Source organism: Myotis yumanensis, unplaced genomic scaffold (assembly GCF_028538775.1).
Source record: "Myotis yumanensis isolate MYYU_CA2020_CCGP unplaced genomic scaffold, mMyoYum1.0.hap1 SCAF_17, whole genome shotgun sequence".
Taxonomy (NCBI): domain Eukaryota; kingdom Metazoa; phylum Chordata; class Mammalia; order Chiroptera; family Vespertilionidae; genus Myotis; species Myotis yumanensis.
In genome coordinates, this window is record NW_027223768.1 from 409,478 (window position 1) to 427,531 (window position 18,054).

The 18,054-nt window shown below is 47.8% G+C and overlaps 2 protein-coding genes across 3 annotated transcripts in view; both read right to left on the bottom strand.

The window, feature by feature from the left end:
- LOC138996373 (butyrophilin subfamily 3 member A3-like) overlaps window positions 1-938 on the bottom strand; it is a 30,454-nt gene extending 29,516 nt beyond the window's left edge. The window contains exon 1 of one of the 2 annotated variants that reach the window (XM_070397549.1): window positions 820-938. The gene's annotated coding sequence lies outside the window, so the exon portion shown is untranslated. Of the gene's footprint in view, window positions 1-706 lie in introns of both variants that reach the window. The other variant, XM_070397550.1, reaches the window with a different exon arrangement.
- Window positions 939-4,913: 3,975 nt separating this feature from the next.
- Window positions 4,914-18,054, bottom strand: part of LOC138996397 (butyrophilin subfamily 3 member A3-like) — a 29,327-nt gene continuing 16,186 nt past the window's right edge. The window contains exons 5-10 of the mRNA XM_070397601.1: window positions 10,515-10,715; window positions 10,393-10,413; window positions 10,279-10,305; window positions 9,106-9,129; window positions 8,683-8,709; window positions 4,914-6,767 (exon numbers count right to left, since the gene is read on the bottom strand). Coding sequence (XP_070253702.1) covers window positions 6,106-6,767; window positions 8,683-8,709; window positions 9,106-9,129; window positions 10,279-10,305; window positions 10,393-10,413; window positions 10,515-10,715 — 962 coding nt within the window. The 3' untranslated portion in view covers window positions 4,914-6,105. The remainder of the gene's footprint in view (window positions 6,768-8,682; window positions 8,710-9,105; window positions 9,130-10,278; window positions 10,306-10,392; window positions 10,414-10,514; window positions 10,716-18,054) is intronic.

An 18,054-nucleotide genomic window follows, 5' to 3' on the forward strand; every position in this document is an offset into this window, starting at 1 on the left:
TCCCTCAGCTCGGCCTGCACCCTCTCCAATCTGGGACCCCTCAGGGGATGTTCGACTGCCAGTTTAGGCTCGCTCCCTAACCAGCAGTTGGACATCCCTCTTGCAATCCAGGACCGCTGGCTCTTAACCACTCACCTGCCCGCTGGCTGCTCACCCCCACCTGCCCCCCACCAACTTGCTCACCCCCAACTGCCCCCACCCTGCTGGCCTGCTCACCCCCAACTGCCCCACCGCCAGCTTGATCACCCTCAACGGCCCTCCCTTCCTGGCCTGATCACCCCTAGCAACCTCTGACTCGGCCCCGCCACCATGGCTTTGTCCAGAAGGACGTCAGGAAGGTCTCCTGGTCTAATTAGCATATTTCCCTTTTATTAGTATAGATTGTTCTTCCCCCCTCTCCTCTTTCTCACAAAAACCCCTGCCTGTGTCCAACTGTCTTTGTAGAATGAGTCTTCCATCTTCTGAACTGCAGGCTCTAGAATAAACCCACATTCCTCCCACCAGTCCCATGATCTCGATTTGGTCTTTCAAGCAGCAGGCAGTTGAACCTGGGTTCAGTATCAACCTGTCTTTTAGAATCTCTTAGAGAAGCAGGAGAGCCTGTCAGAGGCCTTCATGACCACAGTAAGTTCTTAGGAACATGCAGTTGTCAAGCTCACTCATTCTGGTTGTCTCCCTTCCACAGATTTCTGAGGTCAGGCCTTACCTTGCCCTGCCAACCAGGTCTCACCGTGTCCTCACCTGCAGGCTCACCCAGCTTCTCAGCCTCTCTCCTAAAGAGACCTGGGGCCCTGGCTTTTACCAACTCCCCCCACTTACAGTTGGCACTTTCAGCTGAAAACCACAGAACAAAGGCCCTCCTTAGGTCTTCATTGCAGTTCAGTCTCTGATCTGGAGGAAAGGGTGGGGAAAGAAAGCTTGCTCAGGAGGAGAAAAAGTGCAAAGTCCCTCTCTGAAAGCACTTGTTACAAAAAGAACGATAATAACCTTTACTTTGATCTGGGTGTGTGATCGGTGGGGTGCTCTACATGTCTCCACCTGTTCCTGGTGGGAGTGGAGTTGTTGGGGGGCCACGGGAACAAAAATGTCCTGAGGCCCCACAGGAGGATGAGGTTGTGGGAAGCTTTATTTCTGTGGAATCAAACCCCTGAGTTTCTAAGGGCCCATCTCCCTCCGTCCTGCCATGAAAAAGCCCCGTTTTGTCTTCAGCAGAACCAGGATTGCAGCCATTCCCAGAGTTCCTGCCCCATATTTGCACAGTCCCGTCCAGTCCAGCATCTGGCTGGGGGAGCTTGTGCTCCCAGCTGTAGTCCATGGCCTGAGGGGTCTGCATGGCCATGCTCCATTCAGCTCCTAGGACACATGGCAGCCTAGCAGGGTCACTAGCCAGGAAGAAGCAGGAGAGCAAGCAAGAGCAACAGAGAGAGAGAGTTCTCAGTCTGGTGACTCTGTATTCTCAAAAGTTGATGGGCTTGCATTGGGGTCCACCCTTTCAGCGAATGACCTCTGTTCCCAGGTTAGACTGACAGGCAGGCCCCTTCCCGACATCACCCCGACTTCACTGCACATGTGCCATCTCCCCTTTGTGGAGCCCTCCCCCAGTGACTTCCAGGGAAGAGACTGGCTCCCTGAGGAGTGTCAAGTTGCAGCTTCCTGGTGAGGCTGCCCAGATGACCCTGCTTATTGTGTCTGGCCTCCCCTTTGCCCCTTCCCTGTTATTAATATGAATGACCAGCTTGTTATGAGGGTAACAGGTGTATGTGTATTACACAGGATTCTACTGCAATCATGCCTCAAAACAGCAACCAGGCCTCAACACAAACACCAAACATCTCAGGAGATTTTATCAACATTTATTTTCTCCTTCATGGGTCTACAGGGGACAGGGCAGCTGGTCCGGGTGGGCTCTCCTGGGCCTGGCTAACTGGGTTTTACTCAAGGCTGTAGGTTGGGTTCCTGTCAGTTCCAGAGGTCTCTCCATTCTGGGACCAGGAGATACAGGACACATTCTTCATTTCCTCCTCTCTCCTCCGTCCCCTTCCTCCTCCAAGGCCCCCATCCCAGTATCTCTCCCCTCTTTTCCGGTTCCTGTCCCACTTCCCTCCTCCTCCTCCTCCCTCTTCCTCTAACTTCTCAGATGATGATCTTTAGACCTCTGCATCCCTAGTGGCCACAGTGCATCACTGCACCCTGTGCAGCTGGGAAAGGAGCCCACCTCTCCCTCCACCAGGTCCTCCCACCAAGTTCCCACATCTTTAATCTAAATCTTCTTTTTTATTTAAAAACTGTGATCCACAGTAAGAAATACATTTTATAATGTAACTGAGGACACACACACATACAGTGAGTGGCCAGATTATTATGACCTGCCAGATTATTATGACCACCCCATCAGTACAATGAAGTGAATTAGTTATGCAAATAATAATAATAAAACCTTGAGAGTATTTGCTTAGGAACTTTCCAATATTCGGTATTTTTGGAAGTGTCAATGAAGTACTGATGGGTGATCATAATAATCCGGCCACTCAGTATATATATATACTGTATGTTTTCATAGTTCCATTGTGTGTGTTTAAATTTTTTTTACCCAATATATTTATTTCATGCACCATCAATGGCCTAGGATCTCAAATGGAGAAGAACTGCTTCATGACGGTTGTCTTATGGCATAAACATTAGGCCCCAAGTCCTGTGGGCTCTGCTTTTGTTGTCCACAGACAGGACTTGGGCCCTCAAACCTTTACCTTCATGTTATAGTTGTTAACAAGGATTGTTAAATAATTTTGAAAGTGAAAAAATGTATTTCTCTTCATGTTAATGTTTAAGAACCTTTCACCAGGCATGAGGCAGCCCAGAGAGTTTTCTGATGCAGAAGGATAAATACACGAGCTAAGGGTTCCTTCCCCTCTGTCCCCATCTCTGTGTGGATCACTCCACACCACATACCCATGGCAGCTCCTGTATAGCTGCACGTTGTTCCCTAGGTCTGTCTGATGCACAAAGTGCCACCAACTGGGCGGCTTCAAAAGCAGATAATTGTTTCTCAGTTCTGGAGGCTGGAAGCCAGAGCTTTGGATCCTCACATGGTGGTCTGACTTGTGCCCTAGTATCAGGGGTTCCTGGCAGTCTTGGCATTTCCTGGTGGTGGAAGCATAGCCCTGTCCCCACCTTCTCTTTCACATGGTTCTTCCTGAGAAGCGTGTCTTTCTCCTGTTTCCCATGAAGAAGCTGGGTCAGCCCTGAGTTCTTGCTAAATGCAGCAGGTGATGGGCATCCCACTAGGTGGTCGGTGAGAAGGCCTCTCTGGATTTAACTCAGCTGTGACACCATCGCCCCTGGAAAGTCTCATCTCTGAGCTGTTTTACTTCATATTTTAACTACACACGAGTGAAGGAGAGAGAAGACTGACATTAATGAAGGTGGAAGGTGTGGTAAATGGGCTTGAAACTCTGAAGGCCTAAGCTTTCCAACCACCACCTGGGGTGTCCTGCCTGTGTTATTGGCTTAAACAATAGAGATTTTCTCAGTCAACAAAAAGTCCCGAGTTTAGGAGGCGGCAGCACTCTGCAGCCCTCCTCCCAGTGGTCTTTCCTGTTCTAGAGACACAGGGAAACTGACTTATTGGGCGACATGTCCCAATTCTATGAAATTCAAATATCAGCCCCATACATAGGGTTTACTAGAAGAGCCAACCCTTCCATCTAAGACTGTGCTACAGGAGAGGCTATGGAGGAGACCTCGGGGTCCACACAGCCAAAGTATTAACACCCGGCGCTTGACAGAGAAAACATTTCTAGGTCCCGGGCCAAGTCTACTCCTGATTAATTTCTAGGTAGAAGACAAATAAATTGCTTCAGCGTGAAAAATGTACTGTTACTAGACTTTTGAGATTATCTGGCCTTTTTATTTCCTCTTTCTCTTTTCAGAGGCAATGGTGTGTGTGCGTGTGCGTGTGTGTGTGTGTGAGATTGGGGTTGGTTCATGTGTTGAGGTGAACATAAGTACCCTCTTCCCAAAGCCAAAGAATTTCATTCAAGTTGCTAGACTTGTGGGGGGCAGGGAAGATATTGGGGGACACCAGGAGGGGCCGTGGGGTGAAGAACAGAGCCAGACAGCAGTTGTTATGGACACTTGTGACTCATTCAGAAAACACTCAGTGAGAGTCCTTGGGAGACTGAGTGACAGGCCAAAGCCCTTTCTCTCTCTCAGGAGGCGACAGGACCATGGCAACCGGCACAGGCTCCCGCCTGCCAGTGGATGGTCTGGTGGGCCCAGCACCCCAACACCCACCTGCTGCTCCCTTCATGGGCCCCACAGACCCCAATCAGGCTACTGTGTACATTTCTTCCAGAATAATCTTCCCATGGAACATTTCATAACACTCCCACCTGTGCCTAAATGCTTTCTCTGGAGCCTCCACTACCTTCTGACTCAGTTTGAGACCAGTCAGTACACGAGCAACAGCCCCACTAGCAGTGACTCCAGGACTGGACTCTGGTCCCCATTCCCTTCACCTGAGTTGTTCCCTCACATCTGCCTCCTGGGAAAACAACTCCGGATGCTCCCAGCCTGGAGTGTCCCAGCTTCTCCTGACAGCCAGCAAGGAATGGCATCCTTGGTCCCACCACTGCAGGAAACTCAGTTCTGCCAACAACAAGAATTAGCAAGAAACAGACCGTTCCCTGAACCCTCCAGAAAGGAGGCAGCCTGCAGACACCTGGATGTCAGCCCGGCCAGAGCCACGCTGGCCTTCCCACCTACAAACATGTGAGGTAAGGAAACTGTGTTGCATTAGGTCATGAAATTTGTGGTTTTTTTTATAGCAGCTTACAAAGCTGATACAATAAGGATTTTGTTAAAATGTGGTGGGTAAACTGTGGTGGTGAAAATCTAGAAGCTCAGATGCAGAGTGAAGACCATTAACCAATTTATTTAACAAATGTCACCTGACCACCACCTATCGGGTGGAGGGGACACAGTGGTGACCAATCACAGTGATGGTGATGGAGTGGCTTTTCCCCAGGACCCAGCAGTTACAGGAACCTCCGGGAACATCAGCACATGCTCAGCGTGGAGTGTCCCTTTCCTGGAGATGGGGCCACGATGTGATAAAAATTCCACTGCAGTTCACCTGGCTCCCTTCCCCCAAATTCATGCCTCACACAGGAGCTTTAGGGATGAAGCTGGAGGTTTGGTTGGGCCTCATGATCACAGGTTAGAACAGGGGTGGGCAAACTTTTTGACTCGAGGGCCACAATGGGTTCTTAAACTGGACCGGAGGGCTGGAACAAAAGCATGGATGGAGTGTTTGTGTGAACTAATATAAATTCAAAGTAAACATCATTACATAAAAGGGTACGGTCTTTTTTTTTTTTTTTTTTAGTTTTATTCATTTCAAACGGGCCGTAGTTTGCCCACGGATGAGTTAGAAGCTGGTTAGGAATTTGGCCTCTAGTCCCTTCTCAGCCCCAGGTGAGGTGGTCACTGTGAGTTCATTCTGTGGACGACGTCATCATGGACAGCCAGCCAATGGAGAGTGGACCATGGCTGACAGTCCCCGTTGAAGGAACCAGGTGGGGTGTGGCCTTCATAGTCACCTACAGTGACCTTCTCCCTGGGGCCCTGGGAAGGGAACCTCAGGCTGCCCATGACCCTGCCCAACAGGAACTACTGGCTGCAAAGGAACAGACTAGAGGTAGAGGGAGGGTCAGAGGTCAAACACCTCCCAGCAGCACTACTTTCTGCATGAATTATGTCACTTCCCTGGGCCCTGCCTCCCTTTCCACACTTTCAATGAGGGCACCTCACAGGGATGTTGTGAGGATTGGGGAGTGAGATTCACCTGGAGCATTGATTCCAGCACCCACCACCTTCTAAGTTACCTGTGAATGTGAGCTATGGCTGCAGGAAGGGAGCTGAGTCACCTTTGGAAAGTTATCTTCCTGCACCCAGGTCTCCTCAATTGTCATGTGGAAAAGTTGAAAGATAACTCGTAAAGTGCTTCTCTCAGTGAGTTTTTAGTAAGTATGTTCCTGATGTAAGTATGTTCTTGATGTAAGTATGTTCCTGCTGTAAGGCTTTGCTGTGAAGCAGGCCCTCAGCTCAGGGCTGGGCAGGGGGAAGCAAAGACCTCTCTTCTGCCTGAGAGTCCTCAATGCCATCAGCTGAGCCTGAGGCCACTGGGGTCTCCAGGGAAGGGTCAGGCAGTGGGTCAGGCAGAAGGGAGCACCCCATTCTTTCTTGTGCTGGGCAAAGGGTCAAGGCAGTGGGCTCGCATTGGAAAATCCTGAAGACAGGACACAGAGGCCCAGAGAAGGAAGCCTGTGGGAAGGTGAAGATGTACGTTCCATCAATGGCATCATAGAACGAGAGCTTCCCCCTCTCATAGTCCAGGAAAACCCCCACTCTTTTAGGAGGGTTGACAACTGTGAGTTTGCTCCAGGGATCCGTTCGAGCCTGGAATTCATGCCCACCTGATCGTGCTATTGTCCAGAATCCATTCTCCGGTGTTATTGTAACATAATATTTTCTCTCCACGTTCTCCCTACACACCCCTAAATGCCACTCTGTCCTATCTCCCACCTCCACCTCCCAGAAGTGTCTGCCTGATGTGAAGCTCTCACAGCCCAGCACACAGGAATGATAATTAAATCTCTTGGGGTTGTCTGGCAGGCGCTGCCTTATTGCTGTCCAGTTCAGGCTCCTCTGGTCCTCAGAAATAAGGAGTTTGGGGTGCGCAGTGTCCAGATCCAGAATCACGTCCGCTGCAGAGAGTTCCAATGGTGTGGGGTCAGCCATGGTTTGGGGATCTGAGAGACTCAGGCTCCAAGGCTTGGATCTGGCTGGTGAGACCTGAGCCCAGAGCCTGGGGTTCCAGCTGCCCTGAGTGTGACCCTCAGAAAAGCCAAGAGAAACCACAGGCCCTGGTGGTCAGTGAGGAAGGGAGGGTGAGGAGGGCTGGGCTCTGCCTAACCCGCCATCTCAAGTGGCCACCTTCCTTCTATCTTCCTCCTGTTTCCTCCCCAGAAGGACTGTGCCCACCTGTGCTACAGAGTCACATGGATTCCAATTCTAGCCATTGCTGTACCCTCCTGAGCTGGACAACTTCCTTTTCTGCTTGGTCTCTTTTCACACACACACACACACACACACACACACACACACAGACACACACACACACTATGTAATGTCCAAAGTCTCAATGTGATGTCCGTAAATGGGAATAAAAATACTCATCTCTAGGGTAGAATAAAACAGAAAGTGAGCTGTATTTAGCCCAAGGCCAGGCATGGAGGAAGCATCTGGTGTGATCACAGGGACCATGTACCTGCTGTGCTGGGGCCATGCTGGGCTCTGTGTGATCCTCACTCCCCACCTGCCCCTCCCTCTTTGCCCAGGAATCGTCCTCCTTGGGCAGCATCACTGGGCTCTCTTGCCTCTGGTCACCTGTTGGCTTTGGCCAAGGGCTGTGCTGGCTGAAGACTGGAGGGAAGGAAAGAGAGGCACAGCCCTGACTTCCCCACTTCCTGTGATGGAGACGCTCTAACAGAGCAGCCTCCTCTCAGGCAGCCTCTCCCTGAGCCACAGCCTCCTCAGGGCTCCAGTCACTGCTCCCCGTCCCTCTGCCTTGGGCCGGGGGGTGGTGGCAGCTCCCACTGCTGTGAGCCTTGGGCACTGCTCTTCCTTGTGGTTTCCCTTAACGCCACCCCTGCCTGTGGAGGTAGGTCCTTCCCTAAACCCTCTGTAATCACTGGGCAGATGTGGTTGAATCAAACCTCCTCCATCTCTGTGTCTCGGATTTCCCTCATCTCTTCATGCTGTGACCTTTGCCCAACCTCCCTGTCCTCAGCAGGCACACCAAAGCCTTCAGGGTGATGATGATGTGTGTTCCTTAAAATGTAGCCAAAAACAGTTCTGTCAGTAACACTAGAACAACATGACAATGGAGGTTAACACCAAATGTGATGGAACCGATTATAGAACCATCCACCACAAGACCCCCAGGAGGTAAGGCTGGTGCTGCCACACCCCTTGTCCCTTTGTCCTGACAACCATTAATACCCAAGTTATACTGTAAACAATGTACTGTAACAGGTCCATTAGTGGTGAGTAGTCTGTGCAGACTGACATGTAGTCTGTCTGCTCCCACCCCACACCCCTGTGAGTAAATGACTATAATACAGTCTGTTATAATCTAAGGAGTTGCCTAGATCACTTTTAGGTCCTAAGAACCTTCTCCTGACTGTGGTCATTACCGTCAGACACACACCCATCATGAACGGGCCATCCCTTCCCTCTTAGTTTTGACCAACACACACTCATCACCTCGTCTAGTCTCACCTCCACCCTCACATAGTAGGAATGGCCACCATCATCTCAAAGGGACTCAGAGACATGGCACACCTTGAGGAGGCTCAGGGCAGGAGGGGCAGCAGCTGGGCCAGGTCACCTCCTCCCTCTTCCTCCAGCCCCTGCCCCCATCTCCACCCCTCATGCCTCCTCCTTCCCCCACAGACCTGGGGAAGCCAGGGCAGCAGTTGTTCCTGGCTCTCTTGGCAGCAGATGGGCACACAGTGGGGACCTCATGTTACCCACCCAGATGTCCCCCAGTCAAGAGCAGGAGAAGAAAAAGGGAGCCAGGCCCCTGTGTTGTCCCAGGGAACACAGTGACTCACTCACCAGGTTGGTAAAGGGCCATCTTCCACTCTGAAAGGAAGGAGACACAGGCAAGGGAAGGTCATCATTTCTGTTCTCCCCCCACCATCCTCCTCACTGAGCCTCTTCCCTCTCCTTCCCACCAATATCTAGTTTCCTTCCTCCACAGCTCTGAGGAGGAGGCATAAAAGCTCTCAGAATGTGGGGCTTCCCTCCATGATGGTGGGGCTGTGGGTGACGGGGCCAGGCTGTGCCCTGGTGTGGGCATGTGTGGCAGCAGGTGAGGGGACGCTGGAGCTGGGAGGTCCTCTCTGGGTGTCCAGAGAGGCAGGGTGATCCTCCACAGAACATGAGCTCTGAGCAGGGTCTGATGACCTCTCACCAGCACAGAAAGGGTTGAAGGGCTTTGTACACAAGTGCAGGAACCAGAGAGCATGAGTCACTCACCAGCATAGGCCCGAGACCTGTCACCTGCAAAGGAAGAAGGAAGGGTCACCTCAACTGTCATTTCTCAGTCCTTCCCTCTCTCTTCCCTTTGACCCCCCACCTCCCTCTCCCTCTGCCTGTTCAGTTCCCTGCTGCCTCCTCCTCTTTAAAGTCACCGGCACCTAGTGACCTGCAGGCACCGATGGGGCTTTCTCAGCTGCACCTGCAGGTCTGTCCTGTACGTGTCTGTACAGCAGTCACCTTCAACCATCGTTTCACTTTCTGAAGTTTCAGTTACCCTCTGTCAACCACAGTTGGAAAATATTAAATGGAAAATTCCAGAAATAAGCAGTTCATAAGTTTCAAATGCACATCATTCTGAGTAGTTATGAAATCCTGTGCCATCCGTCTCTCACATGCCAACCTGAGAACCATCCCTGTGCCCAGCATGTCCACCCTGTGTCCCTCCCGTGAGCCACTTAGTCACTGAGGAGCCGGCTCGGTGGTCAGATCTGCCTCAGCATCACAGGGCTTGTGTGAAAGTCCCCCTGATGTTACTTAACAATGACCCATCATTGCAATGACCCATTGGGGTGTGGCAATGAGGAGCCTTCCTATAAGTGAGAAGGAGAAACCTACTATACACAGGGTGTGGTGCTATCCGTGGGCCAGGCACCCACTCGGGTCATGGATCACATGCCACTGGCTGTTAGTCCTGTACCTGGCTAGCCTTGCCATGTGCATACATGTATGCATATGTGTGCTGAAATCCATCGATCTCAATCTGCATGATTTCCTGCCATGTTGCAAAGAGAATTGGGCGACTTATTGAGAAAATTTCAGACACTGCTTTCCAGCAGTTATGATAAATCTGGGACAGCTGACACCAGCCCCTCCTCCTTAGAAGAGAATGTTCTCTCTCCTTCTGGTTTCCTCTCAGCAGCCTATGGATTCTATAGAGCAGCCAGGGAGGGAGGACTCACATCCTGAGTCCATCTCCCCTCTCCTTCTGGGGTTCCCTGGACATCCGGGTGTGAGCGGCCTGGTGGAGGGAGCCTGACCCCTTTCTCCAGGGAGGAAACCCTGCCCAACCTCCCCCATCAGCGTCCTCATCCTTCCCCTGGGCGGTCAGGGGTGAGGAAGGGGCTGGACAGGTTCCAGCAGAGAGTCTCAGATGTGGGGCCAGGTACTCACGCGCCAGGTACTGCTGCTTCCTCCACCCTGCAGGGGTAACGGGAGGGGTCGGTTAGGTGGGTAACCAGGCACCCCAGAACCCATGTGGCCAGGGGGTTGGGGGTCAGGACTTACTGAGCTCCTCTTGCAGCCTCTCTGGAAATAAGCAGAAAGAGAAGGTCATCGGGAGGGGGGACCCGCGCAGTGGGTGGGTGGCCTGGGGCGGGGAGGTCCCCCCACCTGCAGCCAGGCCTCACCTTTAGTGCTTTGCTCCTGCTGCTTCTCCGCCAGCGCTGCTTCTTTCTCAGCTCGCTCGCTCTCCTTCTCCTGGATAAAGGCCCGGATTCTCTTCTGCTGTCGACACCATGAGATCACTACCCCAACCAGGAGCCCCAGCAGAGCCAGAAGGGTCACTCCCACGACCACCTGCCAGGGCTTCGCGCTGGAGAAGAAGGGGCCTGCGGAGGGAGAGCCTCAGCTGCTCACCTGAAGAGTCACCGGTTCTCGCGGGAGGGGAAGGAACATTTCTCCTCCCAAAGTGCCCAGAACTCTTCCCGTCACACAGACTAGTGTCCTAATGTCTGGTTCTCACATGGGAACAGTTAGAATATAATGTACATACAGTCGCTGGAGTCTCCTCTACACTCCCTCCCCCGTGTATCAGCGTCTCATCAGTGGCTTCACTGCTGATTCAGAAGGTGACCTTTGGGTTTGGGTCTTCTGCCTGGCAGGTCTGTGACCTTGAACTAATGACTTAGCCCTTCTGTTCTCAGTGTCCTAATAGGCAGAGCATTAAATTAATGCTTCTAAAGTCCCTGACATGACATAAGTGCCATGCGAGAGTTTATTCATTGCTGCAATAAAGAGCACAATAGAAAGCATCAACAGTAGACTAGAAGAATTGGAGGACAGCATCAGTGAGCTAGAAGACAAGATAGGAAAAAAATACCCAAGCAGAGCAGCAACTGGAAAAAAAGGTAAAAAGCAGGAGGAGAGCCTAAGGGAACTTTGGGACAACATGAAACAAAACAACATCTGCATACAAGGGGTGTCAGAAGGAAAGGAAACTGAGCAAGGAATGGAAAACCTGTTTGAAGAAATAATGACAGAAAACTTCCCTGATATTGGGAAGAAAAAAAACACACAAGTCAGAGAAGCTCACAGAATCCCAAACAAGATGAACCAAAAAAGACCGACACCAAGACACATTATAATTAAATTGGCAAACACCAAGGACAAAGTAAGAATCTTCAAGGCTGCCAGAGAGACACAGAAAGTTACCTACAAGGGATCTCCCATCAGACTATTGACTGATTTCTCAACAGAAATCCATCAGGCCAAAAGGGAATGGAATGAAATATACAAAGTCATGCAAAGTAATTGTCTGAATCCAAGAATACTGTACCCAGCAAGGCTATCAATCAAAGTTGAGGGTGAAATCCGGAGCTTCACAGACAAAAAAAGAACTAAGGGAGTTTATTACCACCTAACCAGCAATGCAAGAAATGCTAAAGGGTCTGCTGTCAAAAGAAGATATTGGAGGGAAGAAGGAACAGAGGCATGAAGAATAAAATGGTGACAAACAAGTACCTATCAATACTACCTTTAAATGTGAAAGGATTAAATGACTCAAACAAAAGACATAGAGTAGTTGAATGGTTAAGAAAACGTGAACCATATATCTACTGTCTACAGGAAACCCACCTCAGAGAAAAGGACTCACACAGACTGGTGGTTAAGAGATGGAAAAAGGTTTTTCAGGAAGATAGAAAAGAAAAAAAAGCTGGGGTAGCAATATTTATATCTGAAAATTACACCTCAAAGTGAAGGCCATAACAAGAGATAAGGAAGGCCACTTCATAGTACTAAAGGGAGCAATTCAACAAGATATAACTCTGGTAAATATATATGCACTCAACACAGGAGCACCCAAGTACATAAAAAAAAAAAACTTCTGGGAGATATCAAGGGAGAGATTGACAGCAATACAATATTAGTAGGGAACTTTAATACCCCACTAACACCACTGGATACATTCTCTAAACAAAAAATCAGCAAAGAAACATCAATCCTAAATGATTCACTAGATGAGATGGAATGAATTGACATCGTCAGAACATTTCACCTCAAAGTCACAGAATATACATTCTTCTCAAGTGCACACAGGTCATTTTCAAAGATAGACCACATATTGGGGCACTGGTAAAGTCTCTTCAAATTGAAGAAGATAGAAATCATATCAAGCATCTTCTCGGATCACTATGGCATGAAATTAGAAATCAACTACAATAAAAACAATGAAAAAAATCAAACACCTGGAGGCTAAATAACATGCTACTAAACAATGATTAGGTTACCAAAGAGATCAAAGAAGAAATAAGAAGAATCATGCCAAGAAACAACAATGAAAACACAACAATCCAAAATTTATGGGACACAGATTGTGAAAGCAGTCTTGAGAGGGAAGATCATAGCTCTACAGGCCTACCACAAAAAAAAGAAAGAAAGAAAAAATGGTAATAAATTATCTATCCCTACAACTCAAAGAGTTAGAAAGAGAGAAACAAGAAAAGCCAGCATAAGCAGAAGGAAAGAAATAGTAAAGATTAGAGAGGAAATAAATGACCTAGAGACCAAAAAAACAATACAAAAAATCAACAAAACCAAGAGGGGTTTTTTTGAAAGGATAAACAAGATTGATGAACCTCTAGCCAGGCTCACCAAAAAGCAAAGAGAGAGGACCCAAATAATCAAAATCAGAAATGAAAGAGGTGAAGTAACAACTGATCCCACAGAAACACAAAGGATTATGAAAAAAATACAAGGAACAACTCTATTCCAACAAAATGGACAACCTAGACAAGATGGACATATTTTAGAAAAATACAAGCTCCCAAAACTCAATCAGGAAAAATAAAAAATAAAAACCTGAATAGGCCGAGAACCACTGAAGAAATTGAAGCACTGATCAGAAATCTTCCAGCAGAGAAACCAAGATGGCGGCATAGGTTAACAACAGAGTTTGCTGCCTCGAACAACCACTTCAAAAATACAACTAAAAGACGGAACGGACATCATCCAGAACCACAGGAAGGCTGGCTGAGTGGAAGTTCTACAACTAGGAGAAACAGAGAATCAGAGGGGGCGCAGTGCCGAAGTAAAATACTAAGGTGGAGTGCGCGCGGTGCGGGCTGGTGGCTGAGGGTGCAGTTGTCTGTTTCAATCCAGAGGGAGCCTCAGACTCTGAGCTCCAGATCCGGGCGAGTCTCTAGGGACCCAGACTCAAACGGGAGAAGCGGGACTGTCTGGCTTCGGTCCCTCCGAGGTTTGTAGCTGTTGCTGGGACAGAGAGGCAGAGCCCCTGGGGACGGACTGAGAGCAGCCATAACTGCTCCCTCCTCCGCCCTGTTGATCCCGTGGGACCCGCCCCGCCCAAGCCCTGCACAGAGCCATTTGCCGGATAGCCTCAGGCAAAGGCTAGATTAGCACCTCCCTAGAGGACAGAAGTTCTCCCACTGTAGACACAGCTGATTCTCACAGCCAGTTGGCCTGGAGGTCAAGTAGTAATTACCTACAACAATCAAGGCTTGACTACAAGACTGCTCACAGAGACCACAAGGGGGTGCACCAAGAGTGTCTACCTCAAGTAATTGGGACACTTAACACAGAAAGCCACTCTATCGACACAGCGAAGCATAAAAAAATGCCAAGACAAAGAAACAGGCCACAAAGGACAGAACTGGAGGAAAGCAGGCTACTGGATATAGAATTCAAAACCACACTTTTGAGGTCTCTCAAGAGGCTTCTAGAGTCTGTCGATAAACTTGATGAGATGTACAGGAAATCTAATGAGACCCTCGATGGTGTGATAAAGGACCAACTAGAAAGTAAGCATACACTGACTGAAATAAAGAATATTATACAGACTCCCAACAGCAGACCAGAGGAGCGCAAGAATCAAGTTAAAGATTTGAAATGCGAGGAAGCAAAAAGCACGCAACTGGAAAAGCAAAATGAAAAAAGAATCCAAAAGTGCGAAGATAGTGTAAGGAGCCTCTGGGACAGCTACAAGCGTACCAACATCAGAATTATATGGGTGCCAGAAGATGAGAGAGAGCAAGATATTGAAAACCTATTTGAAGAAATAATGACAGAAAACTTCCCCTACTTGGTGAAAGAAATAGACTTACAAGTCCAGGAAGCGCAGAGAAACCCAAACAAAAGGAATCCAAAGAGGACCACACCAAGACACATCATAATTAAAATGCCAAGAGCAAAAGACAAAGAGAGAATCTTAAAAGCAGCAAGAGAAAGAAACTCAGTTACCTACAAGGGAATACCCATACGACTGTCAGCTGATTTCTCAACAGAAACTTTGCAGGCCAGAAGGGAGTGGCAAGAGATATTCAAAGTGATGAATGCCAAGAACCTACAACCAAGAGTACTTTATCCAGCAAAGCTATCATTCAGAATTGAAGGCCAGATAAAGAGCTTCACAGATAAGGAAAAGCTAAAGGAGCTCATCACCACCAAACCAGTATTACATGAAATGCTGAAAGGTATCCTTTAAGAAGAGGAAGAAGAAGAAAAAGGTAAAGATACAAATTATGAACAAATACGCATCTATCAACAAGTGAATCTAAGAATCAAGTGAATAAATAATCTGAGGAACAGAATGAACTGGTGTTTATAATAGAATCAGGGACATAGAAAGGGAATGGACTGACTATGCTTGGGGGGGAAAGGGGTGTGGGAGATGCGGGAAGAGACTGGACAAAAATCATGCACCTATGGATGAGGACAGTGGGTGGGGAGTGAGGGTGGAGGGTGGGGTGGGAACTGGGAGGAGGGGAGTTATGGGGGGAAAAAGAGGAACAAATGTAATAATCTGAACAATAAAGATTTAATTATATATATATATATATAAAAAAAAGAAATCTTCCAGCAAACAAAAGGCCTGATCTGGATGGCTTTACTGGGGAGTTCTACCAAGCATTCAAAGAAGAACTAAAACCTATCCTCCTCAAACTATTCCAAAATATTCAAGAGGAAGGCACACTTCCAAGTTCTTTCTATGAAGCCAGTGTTACCCTAATTCCAAAACCAGATAAAGACACCACAAAGAAAGAAAACTACAGACCAATATCCCTGATGAACTTAGATGCTAAAATCCTCAACAAAATTCTAGCAAATTGCATCCAGCATTACATTAGAAAGACCATATACCATGACCAAATGGGATTTATTCTGGGGATGCAAGGATGGTACAATATCTGCAAATCAATTAATGTGATACATCACATAAACAAATTGAGAGACAAAAATTACATAAATCAATCGATGCAGAAAAAGCATTTGACAAAACCCAACAACCATTCTTGATTAAAACTCTCAGCAAAGTGGGAATAAAGGGATCATACCTCAAAATAATAAAAGCCTTATATGGCAAACCTACAGCCAACATTAGACTCAATGGGAAAAACTAAACTCATTTCCCATAAGAATGGGAATAAGACAGGGATGCCCACTTTCATCACTCCTGTTCAGTATAGTACTGGAAGTGCGAGCCATGGCGATCAGACAAGAAGAAGAAATAAAAGGCATCCAAATTGGAAAAGAAGAAGTAAAACCATCTTTATTCACAAATGACATGATACTGAACATAGAAAACCCCAAAGACTCCATCATAAAAATACTACACCTAATAAATGAATTCGGCAATGTAGCAGGATACAAAAATAACACCCATAAATCTATGGCCTTTTATACACCAATAATGAACTCACAGAAAGAGAAACGAAAAAAACAATCCCATTTATCACTGCACCAAAAAATTTGATACCTAGGAATAAATTTAACTAAGGAGGTAAAAGACCTGTACTCGGAAAACTACAGGACATTGGAAAAAGGAGACAGAGGAAGACATAAGCAAATGGAACAACATACCATGTTCATGGATTGGTAGAATCAGCATCATTAAAATGTCCATACTACCCAAAGCAATCTACAGATTCAATGCAATCCCCATTGAAATATCAATGTCTTATTCCAAAGACTTAGAAGAAACTCTCCAAAAATTCATCTGAAATTTTAAAAAGACCCCGAATAGCCATAGGCAATCTTGAGAAAGAAGAACAAAGTTGGAGGGATCAGAATACCAGATATCAAGCTGTATTACCAAACCACAGTTCTCAAAACTGCCTGGTACTGGCACAAGAACGGACACATAGACCAATGGAAGAGAACAGAGAACCCAGAAATTCACCCAAGCCATTATGCTCAATTAATATTTGAAAAAGGCGGCAAGAACATACAATGGAATCAAGACAGTCTCTTCAATAAATGGTGCTGGGAAATTTGGTCAGATACATGCAAAAAAATGAAACTAGATCATCAACTTACACCATACACAAAGACAAACTCAAAATGGCTAAAGGACTTAAATATAAAATGGAAACCATAAAAATCCTACAAGATTTCATACACAGCAAAGTAGCAGACATATCTCATAGCAATATCTTTACCCTCACAGCTCCTAGGGCAATGGAGGCTAAGGAGAAAATAAACAAATGGGACTACATCATAATTAAAAGCTTCTGCACAGCAAAAGAAACCACCAACAAAACAACAAGAAAACCCACTGCATGGGAGAACATATTTGCGAATGTTATTTGAGATAAGAGTTTAATCTCCAAAATTTATAGATACTCATACAACTTAACAAAAGATAAACAATCCAATCAAAAAATGGGCAAAGGACCTGAGTAGTCACTTTTTGAAAGAGGACATACAGAAGGCTGAGAGTCAGTAATCAGACTACAGATGCAAATCAAAACAACAATGAGGTACCATCTCACACCTGTTAGAATGGCTATCATCAAAAAATCAACAAATGACAAGTGCTGGTGAGGATGTGGAGAAAAAGGAACCCTCATGTACTGCTGGTGGGAATGCAGACTGGTGCAGCCACTATGGAAGACAGGATGGAGTTTCCTCAAAAAGTTAAAAATGGAGAGAACCAAGATGGCGGCGTAGGGTGCAGACCTGTGCGTGCTGCCTCCCACAACATCATTGAAACTACCAACTATAAGACAAACAACTACCATTCAGAACCATGGGAAAGTTGGCCCAGTGGAAGTTCTACAACTGGAAGGAAAGAAAGAAGCGCAGTGAGACTGAGTAGGAGCTACAGAGGCGCCAAGAACAGAGGTATAGAGTTGCGCGCCAGGCGGGCTGCAACTGGATGCGAGGTTTTTTTCAATGAGAAGGGGTTACAAACTCTTGAATCCTCTGGGCTTGCTCAGGGTGGGTCTCTGAGGCCCCAGACCCCACGGGGAGAGGCGGCACAGCCTTGCAGCAGTCAGAAAGCAAGGGAGGCTCTGGAGCGCAGCTGCTGGAGGGCACTGTGGGACAAGAAGTCCTGGAATCCAGGAGAGGGGAGGAGCCGCGGAGACACCGCCATTGCTACTTGTTCCGCCCTGGCGTATCCCTGGGACCCCGACCTACTCAATTTACATTCCCATCCAAACTGTGCCAGAGGCACAAGAGGAAACGCCTGCACTTTTACAAACTCTCGAATCCACTGAGCTGGTTTGGGGCGGGATCATGAGGCACCAGACCCTAGGGGAGAAGCGGCATGGCCTTGCAGCAGTCAGAAAGCGAGGGAGGTTCTGGAGCGCAGCTGCTCTCGGGCACTGGGGGAGGCGAAGTCCCGGAGTCCCAGAGAGGCGAGGAGCCGTGGAGATGCCATTGCTATTTGCTCTGCCCTGGTGACTCCCTGAGACCCCACCCTACTCA